The sequence below is a fragment of the Sabethes cyaneus genome, chromosome 3 (assembly GCF_943734655.1).
Source record: "Sabethes cyaneus chromosome 3, idSabCyanKW18_F2, whole genome shotgun sequence".
Lineage (NCBI taxonomy): Eukaryota > Metazoa > Arthropoda > Insecta > Diptera > Culicidae > Sabethes > Sabethes cyaneus.
Genome location: NC_071355.1, coordinates 133,371,919 through 133,395,148, shown reverse-complemented (window position 1 = coordinate 133,395,148; position 23,230 = coordinate 133,371,919). Strand labels below are relative to the sequence as shown.

Here is a 23,230-nt window from a genome sequence, read left to right as displayed (position 1 = left end):
TATATTACAATTTCCTATTTTTTGCTTCAATGCCCTGATGAGTAAAATTACTGATACTTACTTACTGATAGTTATCAGTAACGTACTGAAATTACTGATAGTTATCAGTAACGATTTTTAATGATAGTTCCCATCCCTACTCGACTCAGTCATGGTCGAGTGTCGAGTACGGGGAGAACGGGCCATGAGGGACCATCACGTTAACAAAGCCATGATTTTACGGTCGACAAAGTTGCGTATGGTATCATACGCAACTTTGAAATCAATGAAATAATTGTGCATTGAATTCTATTTTCATGAACTTTTTGGAAGATCTGTCGCAGCGTGAATATTTGATTCTTTACTGAGCGTCCTTCAGCGAGCCCGGAAGAGTACTTTCCACATTCTAATGAGTGTCACTGTGCATCTTTGTCGCAAATTCAACGGTTTCCTCATATACCACCCATTTATAATTCTGCAGATAGTTATTTCTGCAGTTAAGTTATAAGGTTAATTACAGACAAAATTGCAAGTAGCAAATAAGCTGATATAAATGATAGGATCTCAACAGTTCAATATATATGCGTAGCTTACTGTGCCTACACGTCAGAACAAAGAAAAGAATCGAGAGACCAGGATTCCTGTTTTTAGAATCCAGAGGATTCTTATTTCATAGTGCAGGCGATACCCGTACCGAGTTATAGCTATCCCTGGGATTCAACTCTTGGATTCTCTTATAAGAATCCTGCTTCTATAAACAAGGTATTCTGTGCGAATCCTCTGCAGAATTCTTTCACACGATTCCAATGCGAGGAATCCCAGAGACTCTGTGCGAATATTTTTGGTTCGTCCTGGCAGAGCTGCGGAAAAAAGAACCCACCGTCTAAAAACGCCAGTACGAAGAGCACGTGCTCGCCGGTCCAGAGGAGAGGTTCGCAGGCAACGACACACGGAGTTTCTACAAAACGGTCAGGTGCAAGAATTTTGCCATGCCTGTGATGTGCAATGATAGTGCTGGCAAGCTGCTTACTGACAAAATGACGGTAAACGCCAGTGGAAGAGTATTTCCAGACGCTGTTGAATAGAGAAGTAAATAGGTACAGGATAAGAATTCTGAGTGACGGGCAAGCTGTGGAGCCACCAACACAGGAGGAGGTTATGGGGGCAATCAGTGAGCTGAAAAACGGTAAGGTTGCTGGAAAGGATGGTATCCTGGCTGAACTTTGAAAAGCGGGGAGCTAGCAGCTGTACGAAACAATTCGCCGCATCATTGTGAGGATATGGGTGGGAAATAAATATCGGAGGAGTGGTTGATTGGCCTCATTTCCCATAATTTTAAGAACGGACATCGACTCGAGAGTAAAACTTATCGAGGAATTACATTACTCAATTCTGCCTATAAGCTGCTCTCCCTATCCTGTGTTGTAGACTGAGACCGTTAGCGGAGTTTTTCGTCGGCGAGTACAAAGCTGGTTTTCATAAGGGTCGCTCCACGATGGATCAGATATTTACCCTGCGTCTGGTGACTGACGAGTTTTGGGAGTACAACTAGCAGACTCATCATCTTTTTGTGGATTTTAAAGTGTCATACGGTTCAGTCTAACGACATGAGCTGTGGTAGTTAACGCTAGGATATGGTTTTCCCCTACAGAACTAGAAGACCCGGCAAACTTCGTACTGCCACAAATTGGGCTAAATATACGACATGTAAACTTCAGATGAACTCCTGCTGCGTTTTAGAAAAAGGGATATTTTCTAGGTATAAGTCAAGTTTTGCCGTTGTCCAAGGAGTTGTGCGTTTGGTTTATTAAACGCTGGGATTTCAGAGAATGTCTAAATTTAACAACTGTATTAAGTCATTAGTAAGAAATGCATATCGGTGTAAAAGTTGGTTTGCCAATCCCCGCAATATCAACAGTCGTGTTTGTGGTAGTTGCATTGAGTCTTGTTTTATAAACTCTGCTGGTTAAAAATAGTAATACTGGATGTTAATATATTTGTTGTAAAATTTGGTAAGACGGCTAATATCGTCTGCTGCAACTTTGGAATTTCTCGATAATTTAAGGGCCAATTTTATATTCTGATATGTATTCAATATCAATAGTCATCAGATTTTTATTTTTTGTTTTTGATTCATAAATCTATTGATAAGAATTACCCAAAGGAATTGCATTGCTGAATCTCGATAACTGTTATTCCCAATTCTCAAAACAAACTAAATTTTATTATTCCACAAAATCAATTGATCGCTGTATTGTTCCTTTTGTAATTCACGCACTAAACCAATTTAACATAAAAGCGTCATTTTATAAACCTTTTTACACCTCTAAAGAGTCTAATACGAAATGAAATCGACTGAAAGTTAAATACGATTGTTTTTTGTTTTGATTATACTCACTTTAACCAGCTTGGGTCATTCGTGACTTCTGCGGGGTTGGGATTTGAACCCGGGTCCTCGGCGTGAAAGGCGTGAATGCTAACCACTACGCCGGGACTGATTCCTTAAATACGATGTATAATAGTTGCTTCGTTCACTATTTTTAAAAAAATTCTAAATCATATGCTCTTACTGTTGATTTATTAGCTTGATATTCAGTTAAACCGAATATGCTCATAATCCGCTAACATATGCAAAATGTATTCTTCATTTGACGATTGGGAAGTGGCAATTTAGTGAATTTAGTGCTTAAACCTTTTGTTAACCTGCACTGGATCTTCCGGCTACGCATCCGATGTAAAAAGGAATAAAAATGATTCGTGTTTGTTTCATAAATTTGATAAATGAATGAACGAATGAATGAAATTAACGAATTTTATTGCTGACACTTTAGGCTTGAGTTTAGGTTGATTAATAAGTTGGACCTATTGATTGGTTATTTTCTGAAATTGTAAACCCCCAAAATGTTTAATAGCATTGTTAGATATGGCGATTCCAATGAAGGTAACCACGTGTTTGTTTGAATACGACAATGGTGCTGCAAAAAATCGTACGATGATCATAGCAGCCAACGACATGGCGCATACAATGCGTTGCGGGTTTTATATGGAAAACTAATTTTTCGAGTTTTCCTATCTTCCGAGTAAATTTTTCAACTTTTCTCGCCGTAAAAACATAGCGGTGGTGGAAACGAACACAATAAAGAAAAGACGGCTCAAATCGGACGCTCCGTTCTCAAGTGATGCGCGGTCGAACTTTTTCACTTCCATTTTTATATATAAGAAGATTAGTTACGTTGATTCGTGTGACGCTGGATGAGTAAAAATTATGTGTCAGAATAGCGGATAAGACCTCACATGCTTCTTGATTTTGCGGATGACGTCGATATCACCGAAATCAGCAGTATAGTGGGGAAAAAAAGCCTTTAGGCCATTTAATTGGGAAATCTGGACTTACCATTAATACCTCCAAAACGAAGTATATGGCGAGCAGGGAACGTGGAAGTGCAAATGCTGTTGGTGCCGAAGAGGAACTGAATGGGGAACGATATGAAGTAGTAGATGAATTCAGGTATTTTGGTATGCACGTGACAGGTGACGATATAAGTCACAAAATAGAACGACTAATTGCAGCTGTGAATTGGGTTTTCTACGTATTACGTTTTGTAGCTGAAGTTCCGTAGCTTGCAAAATCACATAAAACTGGCGCTATAGAGAACACTAATCCTCTCGGTGGCCTTTACGGACATGAATCATGAACGTTAAAAGAAGCTAATCGACGAGTGCTTAGGGTTTTTGGCGTAAAATTTTGCAAAATTGAAAATGGAGTGTAGCGCAGACACATGAACCACGAGCTGTACCAAGTATGCAAATATGCTGTTATAATGAAGGTAGTACAGTAGTACAGACTGCCAAAGTCGGCGGAGGGGTGGGCACGTGACTAGAATGCCCGACTTTGGAGTAGCCAAAATTATTTTAAGCAGAGAATCAAGAAGAGGCCGTTGACTTCGGAGCAGACTTCGCAACTGATAAACGAGCACTATCGAGGATGATACACGTTCAGCTGGTGTTCGAGGGGCTTGGAGAATGGTAGCCCAGGATTGAGTACTGGAGGACCATAATCCATTCGACGCAGGATCGATAACCGACCGTCGACACTAAAGTAATCTAAGTATGATGCTTAAGCCGGCAGTTAAATGTTTATGAGTAGTAAGATGACTGCGGATGAAATACAAATTCTACTTTCAAATTCTCAGAATTGAAGCTGCTTTTATAAGTATTTTCGGAGCTTGGACCCCAACAGTTCAACTTTAATGATTTCTTGAATCACGGGGTCCCAACAATTCAATATTTATAAGCAGTAGATAGAGTTCGACTGAAATAGTAATTTTACTTAAATATGCAAGTATTCAACCTGCTAATATAATATTCTATAAAGCTTGGGGCCCAAAAAGTTAATTTAATTTTTTTTTGTTATACCTGATTGCAGATTGAGATCTTCTATTCGTGACATTTGGGCAATTTGGGCAATTCTATTCGTAGACATTCAAGCTATATGATATTGGTTTATCATTAACTTAGAAACTTTGGTTTTAAATTTGCAGACAAGTATTACAAGTATTTTTCGGAGTTTGGGATCACAAGTCCAAATTAAAGTTGATTTCATAAATCAAGGGGTCCCAGCAATGAAACATTCGTAAGTCGTAGAAAAAGTTAAATTTAAATAGAAATTTTGGCTTAAAGTTCGGGCTCCAACAATCCCATTTGAAGCTGAATTTTCAATCATCAAATCGATTGATTTCATAAATCATGGGGACAGCAATTGAACATTCGTGAGACAAAGTTTACTTTAAATAGAAATTTTGGCATACAATTAGGGCCCCAACAGTTCCATTTGAAGCTGAATTTTCAATCATCAAATCGGATGATTTCATAAATCAGCAATTGAACATTCGTAAGTCGTAAAAAGAGTTTGATAGAAATATAAATTTCAAATGTAGTTTCCCATATATAAATTCAATTCTCTTTGCAGCTTTAATTTACTTGTTTATTTATTTATTTATACTAGTCTTCGAAATTTCAAACAGACAGTTCTTAGTAATTACTTTTTCTAAGTTTGAAAGTAGTCCGGGTAACATTAAAATCGTAATCGTCAGAAACAGTATTAAATACACGACAACATACGTCAAATGGATTGTTTTGAGCGAACTGAGTACGGTGCAATGAAAGCCTGAAGAAATCAACTCGTCGAGTATGCCTTGGTGGAACGTTAAATCGGACTCGACTTTGGAGCTCCGGGTTGTCGATATTACCTCCTAGCAGATCAAAGATGAATAGTCGTTGCAGCAAAGCCCTTCTATTCGCCAACGTTGGCAGACCTATTAAAGCGCATCGATGTTCGTAAGGAGGTAGTCGAATTAGATCATTCCAGGGCAGCAACCGCAGAGCGTACCGAACGAAGTGACGCTGGATTCGTTCGATCCGGTTGATATTGACAGCGTGGTAGGGCGCCCATACAAGCGCCCAAACTCCAAAAATTACTTAGAGCCTGCAAATTTTAAACCAAAGTTTCTAAGTTAATGATAAACTTATGTCATATAGGTCGAATGCCTACAAATAGAATTGTAAAATTTTGTTATATTTTTTATTTCTTCTAAGTGCAGCCCAAATGCCACGAATAGAAGATCTCAATCTGCAAATAGGTATAACAAAAAACAGTTTTTTTTAAATATCTAATAGTCGTCTAAATGTTAGTGTTTCTAAACTTCAAATTGCTTGGATGAAATGACTCCAAAGAAACTAAGTAATTCCTTAAAATTATGAAAGTAAAAATTCTATTTCATGCGATGTCGTTTATAAATATTAACTTTTCGGGCCCCAAGCTTTATAGAACATTAAATGAGCAGGTTGAATACTTGCAAATTTAGGTAAAATTACTATTTCAGTCGAACTATTTCTACTGCTTATAAATATTGAATTGAATATCCTGCGGTACTCAACCCTGGGCTACCATTCTCCAAACCCCTCGAACACCTTTTTGACGTAGGACTACGTCTTTGTTTACCATACTGGGACTGGGTAGCACTTTGTAAAAACGAAAAATAGAAGTGTAATGTTTGAATGAAATATTTCAAACGCTAATAGCTACTATACTACTGAACGAAACATCACAGTTAATATGTCGTTGGATAGATAAAATGTCCAGCAATTTTATAGTAACATATCAATAATAATTTTTTATACGCTAAATAGTGAAAATGTGTGTAAAGTTTTAAGGTCGAATTTTCTCATACATTTCCCTTGTGATCGCCTAGCTTCACAGGCACGGACGACAATTAGATACACCAAAGGATTTGGATCCAAATGATAACCTTTGAGACCACTTTGTAAGCCACACCCCTTTTCCAATCCAATTGGCAACATCGATGGCTATTGACGGCAGCACCGACCCCGAAGACAAGCGGAATCAGCGGGCAATGGCCAACGTGAATCCCACACGATGCACTTTACGTTACATTTTGCATTATCCCCATCGCAGACATACGAAATTGTTCGATAGCTTGCTTAATCAGTGTCGGACAATCATTTAAGCAGCAGCAGCCGATATGGTTTCCTCCACCACAAACACTAGCTTACAAGTAGCAGCAGCAGTGCCAGTGACTATAAAATGGTACACTTGGTTCGCCTCCTGCTCATTTATCGCACGATCGCACTGACGGACGGTCAGTATTTATCAACGACGGCTATTGGTGGCGAAACCAACGGCATTTGGCGGCAACACCGACAGCAATTGGAGGTAAAAACGATGGCATTTTGGCGGCAACACCGGCAATTGGATGCAAATCCAAGGACTTTTGCGGCAATTCGAGGCATACCCGATGGCATTTTGGCGGCAGTTTCAATGGCAATTATCGCAAACCAACACTGAAGGCAAATGGAAACGGATCGACTGACGGGCAGCAAATTCAGCAGCAGGCCATTGTGGTCTTAAACAGTTCTTATAAGAACTATAGTAATTGAAGAATGGAAAAATTTTTCTACACTTTCTAAATGATTAACGTTCCATTTTGCGTTATACCATGGTAAACATGGAAAATGCTTGCTCATTCAGCGTCGGATAATCATTTGAGCAGCAGCAGCAGTCGATCTGGTTTCCCCCAACACCTACACTAGCTTACAAGTAGCAGCGGCAGTGCCAGTGACTATAAAATGGTACACTTGGTTCGCCGTCTGCTCATTTATCGCACGATTGCACTGACAGATGGTCAGTATTTACCGTCGACGGTTATTGGTGGGGCAATGGACGCAAAAACGATGGAATTTTGGCAGAAACACCGGCAATTGGAGGCAAACCAACGGCTTGGGATGGCAATTGGTGGCAAGACCAAGGACATTTCGTGGCAACACCGGTTGTTAGTGGTAACATTAATGGCAATTGGAGGCAAAGCCGATGGCATTTTGGCGGCAACTTCGATCGCAATTATCGTAAACCAACACTGATGGCAAACGGAAACGGAACGACTGACTGGCAGTAAATTCAGCATCAGGCCGTTGTGGTCTTAAACAGTTCTTATAAGAGCTATTGTAATTGAAGAATGGAAAGATTTTTTACACTTTCTAAATGGTTAACGTTCGATTCGGATAATTATTTGAGCAGCAGCAGCAGCCGATCTGGTTTCTCCCACACCTACACTAGCTTACAAGTAGCAACGGCAGTGCCAGTGACTATAAAATAGCACACTAGGTTCGCCGTCTGCTCATTTATCGCACGATCGCACTGACGGACGGTCAGTATTTTGATAAAACTAATCCATTTGTACTTTACAGTGATTTGGTATTCCCATCACTCCTGTATTAGCGGGCAACCATCATCCTAGAGTCTAAAGGACCGAATAGCGACATCCATCTATATATTGGCAACAGTAATTATAGTACTGATTTTTAAGAAGTGCTATCAGCTCAAACATAGTTCTTTTCAGGGCCACCAAATAATTTCGTGTTGGGTATTTTTATCACTGCGACCATTTGTTTGATCTATTGTGATATATCCCCCATTTTACTATAGCTATGTTGTCAAGATGACGCACCACTATTAGAAGCGACTGTCATTGTTTGACTAATAGCATTTATCCAGTCCGGTGATACATTTCGGATAAAGTGCAGCACCGTACTGGGAATTGTTCTCCAAATATCAAAGGGTTCTAACAGCCCTCTGTCGGGGAACCTTAATCTTTTATTAAAAATTACCGGACATCGGCATAACAGGTGTTCCGAGTCTTCTTTTTCTATGCCACATAAGCGACATATATCATCTTGAAGTTTTCCCATAAGCTTCAGATGATAGCGGCTCGAACAATGTCCTGTTATTAGACCAGTATAGATGCTTTGATCTTTCTTTGAAAGCTCCAGTATTTTGCGAGTCATAGAAATGTTTGGAGAGAAACCTACTCGAGCACCTACTGAATGTGCATCATCCTCGATAGCGTACATCTATCAGTTGTGGGGTCTGCTCCGAAGTCTACGGCCTCTTCTTAATTCTCACATATTCCCCATTCAGTTCCTCTTTGGCACACACATCATGCGGACTTCCACGTTCCCTGCTAATCATATACTTCGTTTTTGGCGGTGTTAATGTTAAGTCCCAATTTCTAATGGCTTAAAGGCTTCTTTCCCTGCTATACTGCTGATTTCGGTGATCGGTTATCCGCAAAATCAAGAAGCATGTGAGGTCTCATCCACTATTCTGACTCATAATTATTACCCAAGCAACATTGTGAGTTTTATTGTACCCTTATGGTGGTCTTCAAAGCCAATTTTGGTCTTAAATGCCATCATAAGAGTGTAATAAAACCCAACTTGTTACTTGGGTACTCATCCAGCGTCACACGAATCAACGTTACTAGTGCTGTATGAAAACCATGTTCTAGCGTTAACTGCCACAGCTCATTTCGTTTGACTGAATCGTATACCGCTTTAAAACCCCCAAAAAAATGACGAGTCTGCTAGTTGTACTCCCAAAACTCGTCAGTCACCAGACGCAGGGTAAATATCTGATCCATCGTGGAGCGACCCTTATGAAAACCAGCTTTGTACTCGCCGACGAAAAACTCCGCTAACGGTCTCAGTCTACAACACAGGATAGGGAGAGCACCTTATAGGCAGAATTGAGCAATGTAATTCCTCGATAAGTTTTACTCTCGAGTCGATGTCCGTTCTTAAAATTATGGGAAATGAGGCCAATCAACCACTCCTCCGATATTTATTTGCCACCCATATCCTCACAATGATGCGGCGAATTGTTTCGTACAGCTGCTCGCTCCCCGCTTTTCGAAGTTCAGCCAGGATACCATCCTTTCCAGCAACCTTACCGTTTTTCAGCTCATTGATTGCCCCCATAACCTCCTCCTGTGTTGGTGGCTCCACAGCTTGCCCGTCACTCAGAATTCTTATCCTGTACCTGCTGATCTTCGTGTTTACTTCTCTATTCAATAGTGTCTGGAAATACTCTTCCACCTGGTTGCTACCGTCATTTTGTCAGTAAGCAGTTTGCCAGCACTATCATTGCACATCACAGGCATGGCAAAATTCTTGCACCTGACCGTTTTTTAGAAACTCCGTGTGTCGTTGCCTGCGAATCTCTCCTAGGGACCGGCGAGCACGTGCTCTTCGTACTGGCGTTTTTAGACGGTGGGTTTTTTTTCCGCAGCTCTGCCAGAACGAACCGAAAAGATTCGCACAGAGTCTCTGGGATTCCTCGCATTGGAATCGTGTGAAAGAATTCTGCAAAGGATTCGCACAGAATACCTTGTTTATAGAAGCAGGATTCTTATAGGAGAATTCAAGGGTTGAATCCCAGGGATAGTTATAGCTCGGTACGGGAATCGCCTGCACTATAAAATAAGAATCCTCTAGATCCCAAAAGGAGGAATTCTGGTCTCTCTATTCTTTTCTCTGTTCTGACGTGTAGGCGCAGTAAGCTACTCCTATATATTGAACTGTTGAGTTCCTATCATTTATAAAATCAAATTATTTGATACGTGCAATTTTGTATGTAATTGACACTATTACTTAAAATAAATCTGCAGAAATGTAAATGGGTGATAGATGAGGAAAACGCTGCATTGGCGACAAAGATGCACAGTGGCACTCATCAGAATGTGGAAAGTGCTCTTCCGGGTTCGCTGAAGGACGCTCAGTAAAGAGTCAAATATTCACGCTGCGGCAGATCCTCTATCAGAACAGATACAGAATTCAATGCACAATTATTTCATTGATTTCGAAGTTGCGTATGATGCCATTGACCGTAAAATCATGGCCATTCTAACCTCGCAGGGGACTTTGTCAACGTGATGGTCCCTCATGTGGGTTGTGCAACATGGCGCTTCAGCATCTTCAGTAAATATAATCGATAGAACAATATCCGTGGTGGTGGCTGAACAAACTAAAACTCTCCCCGTACTCGACGCTCGACAATGACTGAGTTGAGTCAAGTTGCACGACATAACTTACAAAACAGAGCCCATAATTATTCGACCTACTGTTCTTGTAACGCTGATGTATCTTAAGTAGACATAAGCGTTTTTTGTGTTAATTTACTGTCATCAGACTATTGCAGACTGGAGCCCCCAATCTCAAAGGCCCGGTGGGCCCTTTGGCTCCCAGTCCGCCCTGCCCAGCTTGTTATCACGATTTTTGTCATCTGACGAATAGCTTGGTATTCCTCAGTGTACTATACGTACTGCACCTAATAGAATTCAAGTTACAAAAAAAGGATCGTGAGAAACAATCCTCGATTCCAGAACCCACATCATAAATTTACTTTTATTTCATTTTACAACATCGGGTTGCATGAACAACCTATAACACTTCACATGTGCCAGTTCTCAAGCAAACGTACAATCTTACGTTATGATTCTTAAATGGTTTAAGTTGCTTCCCACAAAGACGTTATTGACTAACGTCTTTGGCTAGCTAAACCAAGATAGATTTTCCTGACTCATGTTTCAGTCATAAATTTCATGCTACATATCCATATGGCAGTTACCGCAATTGAGTCACAACTAATTATTTTTCTTAGAACAAAATGTAAAACCATAGCAAACAAGAACAGCGATGCAGGTCACGCTGCTTGTTGCATAGTGCATAGTGTCACTCCAACGTCGTGTATGATACAAGATGTTGTAGTGCGATACTTCTATCTCGCCACAACTTGCATGCGACAAGTTGCGGCTAATGAAACATTTTAAGCTTGTTACCACCACTACCAAACTGATTGAAACTTATTAGAATTTAACTCCACCTCCTACATGTAGATTTAAGACTTTAAAGAAGGGATAGAAAAAAGCTTAGCATTAAGAAGTGATGTTAGACCTAAGCGAAGAAAATAAAATCAATCTTTAACCAACCATCGAAGTGGTAACAATTATTTATTGAAATTACCAAATATTATCCATTAAATTTACCAAATCAGCAGGCCGTCTGCCACAAAATTTCATAGAGGGAGGAGAAATTGATACCTTGTGGACAACGACAAAAACTATTTTCAAACGCTTGCTTGTTGTAAAGACGAACAGAGCAATCGGTTACTTGGCATCTGTTTTATCCAATGTATGATTATTGAACATAATTTAGGATGACGAGCAGCCATCAAAATGCATTTTGGCGTCCTAGGATGTAGAAGCGACAATCATCCTCCAATTGCCTATCTGTTTTAAATGAGATGTGCTTGTTGCTCGGTAAAGGACCGCAGAAAGCGCATACATATATCCTTTTTTAGATAGTTTGACGATAATTAACGTGAAATTAGCAGTCATTAACTTTTTGTCGGAAAGCCCAGTTTCGAAAGCAGTTTTGGGTCATAAAACAGGGGTCCTGTATTTAAAAGTGTATTCACTGCATTCTTCTTGACTAAAGTTTTTGAAGCGTCTTAGTAGAATACGAAACCTGAAATTAAATAAAAAGAAAACTTATCCAATTTAATTCGAGTTCGAGTTCGAAAACAGACACTGAGGAAGCCTGAGGAAGTCGTAGGCGAAATACGTATCTGTCGTGAATAAAATATACATAGTAGAATTAAATTGAATAAGTTTTCTTTTATTTAATTTCAAGCATTCTTCTTGCCAATCTGAACACAGCGAATATATTTTCATGGACAGAATTTTTATTTCAAAATAAATGTACAAAATCAATGACGACTCATTTCACCTTAATTTGCACCTTAGTTGCAAAAGATTACAAAGTTACAGATAAAATAGAATAACCAGACAAAATAAAACCACAATAAAATCGTACTTACCAGAGTTTGGCATGCGACTATGCCGGAAAATTTCCTTATAAATGGATGCATACGAGCAAATGATAGTTAAAAGTGGAAGCGCGTACATAAACACCATTACCAAAATATTATAAACGGTGTGATGATGATCATTTTTGAAAGAATTATACGTCACACACTGCTCATACCAAGTTACGTTGGGATGTGGTTCCACGTGGAATATAATCGCCTATAAATAAATAGATATTATTGTTTTTTCATTTTTTTCTATTTAATTATTTTTTGGCACGGCATGGTATTTTCGATTGTATAACATTTCGCCGAATACCATTTCGGCAATGTGCCCAGCGGTGCTTACATTACCCCACCCCGTAACACTGGTGTGAGCTCTGCCTCCACGTCAGTTTTACGCTCGCGAACCTCGAGCACCACCAGCTTTGCTACAGGTCGTTTGAATTCTCCTTTTGCTGTTTTTACCAAAGCTTGTCTGATCCTGCCATCACCTCCTTTGATTACCTTCATCACTATACCTCTCACCCTACTTTTCCGGTTATTATCATCTACTACGTACACAACACCTCCTTCAACTAACGGTTCTGGTTCTGGTCGACTTCCAAATCCAGTGGCAAATATGTTAACGGGCGCGAGTTTACTAAGTCTTCAGCTTCTGCTAACGTTGTCAAAAGTATTCATCGGTTAATTTCCTTCCGTCTTCCAGCGTGTTTAATGTGGTCTTCACCGACCGCACTAAACTCTCCCACGCTCCGCCCATGTGGCTCGCAGAGGGTGGGTTAAAGTTCCACCTAGTGGTTGCATCCGTAAAAGTATTGTAACACTCATTTTCGATATACTTAGCAACTTCTTTGCTTGCGCCTTTAAAGTTGGTACCATTGTCCGAAAAAAACTCTATTGGAGAACCTCGTCGGCAAACAAAACTTATAGCCATTACGCATGACTGAGTAGTCAAACTATGAGCCACTTCAAAGTGAACCGCTCTTGTGGTTAAGCATGTGAATAATGCAATGCAACGCTTCTCAGATCGTCGACCAACTGTAACAAGAATTGGTCCAAAATAGTCGACGCCCGTGAAACTAAATGGTCTTCTGAAAGGGGTCAATCGTTGAACGGGAAGTGGTGCCATCCTGGGAAGTACCGGTTTGCTTTTCCGAACTTTGCATTTTTTTTCCATGTTGGGTATTTTTATCACTGCGACCATTTGTTTGATCTATTGTGATATATCCCCCATTTTACTATAGCTATGTTGTTAAGATGACGCACCACTATTAGAAGCGACCGTCATTGTTTGACTAATAGCATTTGTCCAGTCCGGTGATACATTTCGGATAAAGTGCACTACCGTACTGGGAATTGTTCTCCAAATATCAAAGGGTTCTAACAGCCCTCTGTCGAAGAACCTTAATCTTTTATTAAAAATTGCCGGACATCGGCATAACAGGTGTTCCGAGTCTTCCTTTTCTATGCCACAGAAGCGACATATATCATCTTGAAGTTTTCCCATAAGCTTCAGATGATAGCGGCTCGGACAATGTCCTGTTATTAGACCAGTATAGATGCTTAGATCTTTCTTTGAAAGCTCCAGTATTTTGCGAGTCATAGAAATGTTTGGAGAGATAAATCGTTTCGACTGCCTAGCATTGAAGGTGTTATTCCAATTTGATTCCACTTTCCTACATTCCCATGCCTTCAGCTCCATTTTTAAAACAGAAGCAGATAGGCCGCAAAAGGGCTCAGGTCCTATAAATTGATGAGAAGATCCGAATCTTGCAAGCGCATCAGCCCTTTCATTTCCATCAATTCCACAGTGACCTGGGACCCAATATAAGTTGACTTGGTTACGGCAAGATAATTTTTGGAGTGATTGAATACATTCCCAGACGTGTTTTGATGTGCATGTCGCCGACTTTAAAGCATTTAGAGCTGCTTGACTATCAGACATGATGCATATATTTGAATGTCTATAGTTTCTGCGCAAGCACACAGTAGAACACTCTAGAATTGCTTGAATTTCAGCTTGGAACACAGTTGGCCATCTACCCATAGAAATTGACATGTCTATTCCTGGGCCAGTTACTCCTGCTCCCACTTGGTTGTCCATTTTTGAACCATCTGTGTAAAAAACCATCAAAGAGGTTCATAGATCTTTTGATCCTCAGAGCACTCTTTTCAGCTTCTAATTGTATGAACTGATGCAGTGGAAGCATATAAAGTAAAGCATCCAATGCCTTCGACGGTGTACTTCTCATTGCACCTGTTATTGAGAGAGTGGCTAGCCTTTGAAGTCTTTCTAGCTTTTTCTGAGAAGCTTTCTCTTTTGTTTTTGGCCACCAGACCAACGAGGCATAGGTAATCCTGGGTTTCACAATAGCCGAATAGATCCACTGGATCATCTTCGGTTTCAGTCCCCATTGCTTACCAAAAGTTCTTTTACATATCCATAGAGCATTTGTAGCTTTGTTTACTGCTTGCTCTAGATGTGTGTTCCAATTGAGTTTTCTGTCAAGAAATACTCCAAGATATTTGACAGTGTCTGAAAGTTTCAAGAGTGTTCCTTTCAAACTTATGTTACTCAATGTAACTTTTTTTCTTCTCGTAAATGGTATGATAGTAGTTTTATTGGCATTAATGTTGAGGCCCTGCCTATCACACCATGATGAAATAAAATTCAAAGCAATTTGCATCCGGTCAGCGATGATAGAGTCAAATTTCCCACGAACAATTACGACTATATCATCTGCGTAGCCAATTATTTCAAAGCCTAAGGCTGTCATCTGTTGAAGAAGATCATCAACTATTAAAGACCACAATAGAGGTGATATTACGCCTCCTTGTGGGCACCCTTTCATTGCTCTAACGCTAATGGATGTACTTCCAAGTTTTGCTGATATATCTCGTTTTGATAACATTTCGCCAATCCAGTGGATAACGGATACATCGAAACCACGTTTCATCATAGCCGCAATCATTGAACTATGGGATGAGTTATCAAATGCGCCTTCTATATCTAGGAAGGCTGCTAGTGATATTTCTTTCGCTTCAAAAGACTTTTCTAGTTTCCTTACAACCGTATGTAATGCTGTTACTGAAGATTTACCTTCTAGATATGCAAATTGATATTTGCTCAGAGGGTTTTTAACTAAATATGATGATTTTATATGCTCATCAAGTATTTTTTCCATTATTTTCAGCAGAACAGACGAAAGGCTTATCGGCCTAAAGGACTTTGGTGAAGTCTTGTCCTTTTTATTGGCCTTCGGGATAAAAGTGACCCGCACTTGTCGCCATGCTGCTGGAATATGGCCTAGTATCAGGCTGGACTGATAAAGGTTTGTCAGAGTAGGTGTTAAAAACGCCTTGCCCTTCTGTAGTAGTACAGGAAAGATTCCATCCCTACCCGGTGATTTGAAGGGTTCAAAGGAGTCAATTGCCCATTCCACTTTGCTTCTCGTAAAAATTTTTTTGGCCAAAGTGCATGCATCCTTCCTGTTTCTGTCTAGCCCAGTTATTTCATTCACTATTTCATGAATGTCTGTCCTGGTTTCAAGAGTTACAGTTCTCAATGCCGGTGTACTTTGGTCTTCGTATGAGTTAATGACTGAGCATGGAAAATGTGCTTTCATCATTAGCTCTAATGTTTCTTTAGTAGATTTAGTAAAAGAGCCATCCTCTTTTTTCAAGGTACCTAACCCATTTGAATGATCTTTAGCGAGGATTTTCTGCAATCTTGCTGTTGCTGGAGTATTTTCAATGTTCTCACATGTATGCCTCCAGTGTATCCTCTTTGATCTCCTTATTTCTTTATTATAGGCAGTGAGGGTTTGCTTATATGCTTCCCACTGTTGTGTCCGTTTGGCCTGGTTGAACAGTTTCCGGGTTTTCTTCCGAAATTTATCTAAGGTTTTGTTCCACCAAGGTACATCTCTATTAGTAGAGCGTTCCTTTGTAGAACAGCTTTTATGATACGCTTGTAGGATCAGGCTTGAAAGTTGCGTTGTGTTGTTTTCTAGCTCTTCATACGTTTTTGAGCAACCTTTCAAGCTATTGACTCCTACTTTGAGATTCAAATCATATTGCTCCCAGTTTGTTTTCCTAGGATCTCTTATAATTTCATTCAGTTGTTGATTAGCTTCGTAATCAAATATAATTTGCTTGTGATCGGACAGGGATTCTTCGTCCGAAACATGCCAGTTCTTTATTCTATCAGTCACCGTTGGACTGCATACTGTCAGATCAAGAACCTCTTGTCTTATTCTATTTACGAAAGTTGGTTTATCCCCTTTGCATTGGATACAAACCTTTGCTACGTGCTTTAATTCCGCTCGCATTTGAAAAATACAGAAACGTTGGCGAAGCTCGTTCACGACCGTCTCCATGTTGGCATGGCCATATTTCTGATGGTAGTGCTCTAGTAACTTAACTGTAATATGATGCTTTCTGGGCAGTATGATAGGACAGCGCATTTCAAATGGGATAAACGTTGCATTTTTAGTCCGTCCTTCCATTCGAATTACGTTCTGGTCGTCGAGAAAAGGAGATTTTGTATACTGTGGGCTGTCCTTTTCCAGCGGAAAACAATTCTCAAATGGAAGTTTTTGATTTTTTAGTAGTACTTTAATTTCATCTTCGAAGGCGTCAAATTGCGCTGTTCTCCACAAGTACCATTCTGCTTTCTGAAATTCTTCTCGAGTGAGAGGAACTATCACTACTGCCAGCTGTTTCAGTGTTAAACATCTAACTTTATCTGGCGCTGAGACTACCTCGATTGGCTGCTTTCTTAATTTTCTACGACAATTTGAGATAAAACGGGTGTACAAGCAATTGTTCGTACTAAAACCATCCACTTTGATATACGTAACGGATCTATTGTTGAATTTGGCATCGTGATATCATGGAACAAATGAGCTACCCGAATCTCCTCTAACACATTTGGGATAATATTCGGTTGTGTAGGCCAATATTCCTCATGATTGTTCAAAAATTCTGGGCCACGAAACCAGGGAGAATTAGAGTCAAAACGACGATTAGGTTTCCTTTTTGTAGCTTCATCAGCCGTATTGCATTTTGAAAGTACCCATTTCTATTCGCTTTGTAAGATCATGGATTTCCCCAATACGAAAAGCGACGAACGGTTTGTATTTTCGTTGCTCAGAATGTATCCATGAGAGAACTGTTCTAGAGTCAGTCCAGATAAACCGTTGCTTCACCGGCAAAGAATGTGATTCTACTATGGTCCTCATTAGTCTGGAGCCTAATACTGCGGCTTGCAGTTCTAGGCGTGGAATGGTCAGCTGTTTTAGCGGAGCCACCTTCGACTTTGCCATGACCAACGAGCACATTGGACGTCCTGCGACTAACATGCGAAAAACCCAACACAGCCCATCGCGTCTGAGCTAGCATCCACGAGAACGTGGAGTTCAAGTGAATCGTAACCGGCTTCCTCTCCTTTCGCAAAATAATATCTGGGAACTGCAACTTTATCTATTTCAGGCAGCTTTCCAACCCAACTCCACCATAATTCAGTTGACTCATCATCAATTTCATCATCCCATTTGCTACCGCGTTTGCACGCCACCAGTTTTGCACAAGCATTTTTACGAAAACTGTGAAAGGGGTTAGCAATCCTAGCGGGTCAAAAAGACTCATCACACAACTCAAAACCGTTCTCTTGGTGGGCCGACGCCTACTTGTAAGAAACGGCATGAGGTCGTCACGTAATTTTGTGGAAAATGCAAACTCATCACGCTCCGGGTGCCAAAAAATTCCAAGAACACGCTCTAATCCAGATTCTTTATCTTGACTTAAGTGAACCATGTGATCTTCTTCCTTCTCACCTAGCGACTCAAGGACTTCGTTTGAGCTGGAGACCCAGTTGCGAATTACGAATCCAGCACGCGAATGCATGTAGCGTACTTCTTTTGCCCTTTTGATAGCTTACCCAACCGTATTACACTGTCAAAATAGTCATCCACATAGTGGTTTTCGACAATTGCTCTACACGCATCAGGGAACTGCATTTTGAACTCATCTGCATTTCTGTTTTTAACAAATTGTGCCGAACGTGGTGAGCTCGTTGAGCCGAAGATAGCCACATCCATCGCATACACCTCAGGCCTTGAATTAGAGTCGTTGCGAAACAAAAATCTTTGAGCTTGCTTGTCTTCGATCCTGATGCGTAGTTGATAGTACATCTCTTTTATGTCCCCTCCAAATGCGACTTCTCTCTCTCGAAAGCGGCTGATTACAGACGGTAATGATGTCAGCATATCAGGACCTTTTAATAGAAAGGAATTCATAGAGACACGATTTACTGTTGATGCCGCATCTCAAACCAAGCGAAGTTTGCCAGGTTTCTTTGGGTTAATCACGATATTCAGGGGTAAATACCCCACTCTTTTTGGGTCACTGTCTTGTAATTCCGAATGAGTCGCTTTGTGGGCATACCCCTTCTCCAAATATTCAGCGATCATGCATCGTACTTTCGTATATAGTTCACTATCACGCATCAAACGATTCTCTAGTCCTTTTAATCTTCTTAGTGCCATTGAGTAGCTATTTGGAAAGCATGGGTCGTCAACCTTCCAAAGAAGACCCGTTTCAAAACGGGCTCCTATCCGTACCGTCGTTGTGTCTAATATGTCTCTTGCTCTACGATCTTCTTCTGACTCTGGAAGCAAAGCTATAGAAATACCGGTCTCTTCCATAGCATATTGACTTCTCAGCAGGTCATGTAAATCTTCGTTAGAAAGACCGCTGCACGTATGATGCCCGACGAAATTGCTTTGGATTTAACAGCGATTGGCTCGCTCGGCTGTCCCACTCTCGTTTCAAGGGGTGTATATAGATGTAAATCTCTTAGTCCGATTAAAATTCGAGGAGTGCCATGTGCATAATCGCCCACCGGTAGATTCCGAAGGTGCATAAATCGATAACTTTCTTCATTGAAATTGATTGCTCTGGTAGTTTTAACTCTTCCACTGTATGAGCATTACGAATTAGAAACCGCTCCGTCGATCCTCGTGCGGAAATCGTCAAATTAAGCCTCTGAGAATCTTTTTCGACTCTGGAAACTCCTGCCGTCCAGGTTACGCGAAGCGTTCCGTTGGAACCGTTCGAAAAATTACTTAATGATGCTGGATTCTATGGACATTCCATTCCATATTAAATTCTTCTGGGTGCAATAAAGGATTATGCGCTTCACTGCAACTGCCAATATTGCAGCGAAATTTTAATTTACAACGTGCATCACCGTTCTCATTCAAACAAATTTTGCATAGGTGCCATTTATTAACTAATTCCCACCGTTTTTTAAGATTGAATTTTCGAAATTCCTCATAGTTTCTGCTGCGATGATCCACACAGCTGCAGATCCGACAGGGAGTCTTCTCCTTCGTTATTTGCATTCGTTTATTATCGTCGGGCTCTCGGTGAGCATGTATATAGCCTTCAGACTGGTTTACGTTGACCTTTCCTCTCTTGGTGCGAATTTCACGTTCGAGCTCGTTATCACCATACACAAGCATTCCGCACTATTTCTGCTAGAAAATTTGCCAGTGTTCGCAATGTTGCGCAACCAGCACTTCTCTTATACCGTATCCACGCCATTTTCGTTTCCGGAGGTAATTTCTCCACCAGTTCTTGAATAAGCGTGGGATTTACCAAATGGCCAGTTAGCGTAGTAGCTTCCAAATGGTCGGCGAGCTGCTGTACCACCATACTAAATCTGACAAACGTCGTTAGATTTTTATTATCAGGTTTTCTGGCCTCTCTTACTTTCTTTAATAAAACGTTCAAAGTCTGTTCAGGTTTCCCGTATAGCATTCTAAGCGTTTATATTATCTGCAGAACAGAGTTTGGTAAAAGCATCCGGCTACGTACAACCTCTAGGGCATCTCCCTTTAAGCATTCTTGCAAGCGTGCGAGGTTTTCTATATTTGAAAAGCCACATGCTTCGTTTGCTGTTTCATAACTGATAATAAAAAATGTAGTCTTCCGCGCGCCCGGTGAAGATCGGAAGTTCCTTTGCTAAAAACTGTCTTGCAGATAGTTGAGCTTTAGTAGGTCCTTTTGGCACTGTGTTCGGTTCAGAATCAGAACCATGATTAGAAACAACAGATTGACCGTCTGAATCTGCAGCCTCTGATTCACTACCAGTTGTGGGTGATAACTGATTGAAGTCGGGTGGGTTGTTAGGTAGTGGATTTTCGATTTGCTTCGGCGTCGAATGTTTCTGGTATGTTCCGCGATAATCTCCGCTTTGCTTTTTCCAGCTCTTTGTTTATTTTCACGGCTTCATCATTATTCGACTTTTTATTAACTTCTCTGTCTTGTGAGTTAGCAGAATCCACGTTGCGTATAGCAAGTATGACTCCCATAACACCTTTATTTCGTTTTAGCCTTAACTGTTGCAATTTGTGAGTCAGAGCATTACGAGTTGCTTCTTGTTGCCTAAAGAAAGCCTCCTCCTCTTCAATAGCTTTTTGCAACTGTTCGTTCTCTATCTCATATTCCATTTGACGCTTTTCTCTTTCAATTTGTGGGCGCTGTTGAAACAATTCCTTAAGCACTTGTAGCTGTCGACGGTAGAACAACTTTTCCTGTTCCATTTTTTCCTCTTCTTCTCTCTGGGCATCAGCAGTTCTTTGCATTTGTTGCGCGAATAATTTTTTACCAGCCATAGAAAATTTGCGATTCTGATTCCCTTCTGGAGTTTGCTTAAGGGGGCATAATACTTTTTCAATTTAAAAAAATCGAAATTTTTTTTATTGATTATTTCGAAAGATTAATATTTTGACCATATGTGTTTCAAGTCATTTCGATGAATTCCAAAAATTGACAAAGTTACAGCTATTTGTACCACGCATGTCTGGAGCGATTACACAGCGAATAAAAACTTCAACGTCGTTTTTCTCGAAACCAGGTTTTGAAAGTCGGTACCATAAATATCTCAATAACGGCTCAAGCAATTCTCATGATTCTTTTTTTGTTTCAAAGCCAATAAAATTATCTAGTGTTTGACCCATCCTTTTTTCGATATTACAATTTTTGTATTTTTTAGAAATGTTTAAAGTCTATTTTTTCAACTAAAAACCTTACTTTTATGTTTAAATGTCCGCCATTTTGTTATGCGTTCGAATTTAAAAAAAGGATGGGTCAAACACGAGATAATTTAATATACTTTCATGTCGTTTTGGAATTTTTCAATTCGGATAAGCCCCCCAGCGCCAATCCATGGTACCGCAAATCTTGTTTTTTTTTTCGAATGATCATGTTCAAGGAGCCGTAGGGGAGAGGGGAAGAGGTTCACATGTGCAAACAAAATTGTAAATATTAGTATAAAGTGCAATGTTTAGAATGCAAAAAACCCGAATCGATTCGCTTTTCGCGTTATCAAGAAAAAAATATTTAAAATAAGGCAAAAAATAAGGTGTAAAAAGTACTATGCCCCCTTAATAAATTCAGGATTATCCACTGAATTCTTCCGATGATCATCTTGCGAGTTTTCCTTTTCAATCCGTCCTGCAGGATCAACTGGATCAACAGCTGGTTTTTTTTGGCCACAGTTTTCTGTCTTTTCTTTTATTACAGCCCTGCAGCTTCGGCAATTCCAGGAAACAACTTTTATCTCGGCGGTTACTCCCACACATGCGAAATGGAACCACTGTTCACATTGTTCACAGAGTACCATTCCTTCGTCTGCGTGATCGGGTTCATTACAGCCAGCGCAATTGTATCCGGTAACTTCTGTATCATCTAGGTTAGGTCCAGTCGCTCTATTCATTTTTAAGAATGTTGATTCTAGGCCAATGAAACTACTTTTTTATAGCAGCAGACGTGTATTGCAGCTTAAAAATGAATAGTTTCTTTTTTAACCTCAATTTCGTTTGGAACTCGTGGGTTGGCTGATCGATATGTTCACTACTCAAGAATGATCTATATTGTTTAATTATATTTTTCGGCTCAGTCAACGGTCAGTCAACTTTAATGTTTTAAGTAAATAATTTTTAATTGTAAAACGAAATATTATAGCATAATCGCAGCGCACTTTGTTTATACTCTTTTGCGCTTTAGCTGTTGATGACAATTGCGATCGATGCCAATCCCAATTGTACTTATGCCACATCTAGGCAATGTGCCCAGCGGTGCTTACACTTTAGTTTGCTATAGTTTTGATATTATTTTGCTCTTCGCTCCTGCTCGGGTACTTTATCAGCAACTTGAACAAAAGGGACAAACAGCAAAAACCGTAAGAAAAAGACTAGCTTGCTTTGATCTAAAGTCTAGCGTACAAAAGTTACCAACGTTACCTGGGCAACTACCAAACACTGGCGTACAATACGTATTGCATATAGTAGTGTGTCTTTTTCGCAGGTAACAATAGAGTTGTCATGAAACATCTGTATCCACGATAAACAGCTACGATAACTTGTCTTTGTACTAATTTCCATGCAATAGTGACAAACTTTCATCATACATTGTCGCAACATTTTGAAGTAGGGACAATATCTTTCAATGAGAGCTAGATTGACAGCACAGAAACAGTCTCCGTCCTCGAAAACTCATACAGACAAATTTCCTAAAGTAGCAAAACACTGTTCCGCTCTAATAGAACAGCGAAATTGCTTATACCCGAAACAAAATTCAAGGAAATTATTTATCATATAGCTTCAACAAGTTTCAAGAGAAATACAGTTTTGCAAAAAAAATATTGTTTCACATCTATTTATATAATCTGTTTATTTAAGAGGTTTTCTGTCTGTGCCGAAAACCAGGTCTCTGACAGGACGTCGCAAGAGGCTTATCGGTAACTAAAAACAGGTCCCTGACAGGATGTCATGCTTTCGTAGCATTGGGTTGTATTCTCAGTCACCTCACTGGCCGACTGCTGGACTGCTCAATTGCTCAACTGATTGACTAGACTGCTCGACTGGACTGCACGATTAAACTGCTTGACTGGATAGCATGATTCATCTGCTCGAATCAACTGTTCGATTCGATACTCGACTCAACTGCTCGATTCAACTG

At 40.1% G+C, this 23,230-nt stretch overlaps 1 protein-coding gene across 2 annotated transcripts in view; it reads right to left on the bottom strand.

Moving 5' to 3' along the window:
- Positions 1–23,230, bottom strand: part of LOC128744175 (adipokinetic hormone/corazonin-related peptide receptor variant I) — a 126,687-nt gene that overhangs the window by 6,558 nt on the left and 96,899 nt on the right. For both annotated transcript variants that reach the window (XM_053840987.1, XM_053840988.1), the window contains one exon: positions 12,212–12,419. In XM_053840987.1, coding sequence (XP_053696962.1) covers positions 12,212–12,419 — 208 coding nt within the window. The remainder of the gene's footprint in view (positions 1–12,211; positions 12,420–23,230) is intronic.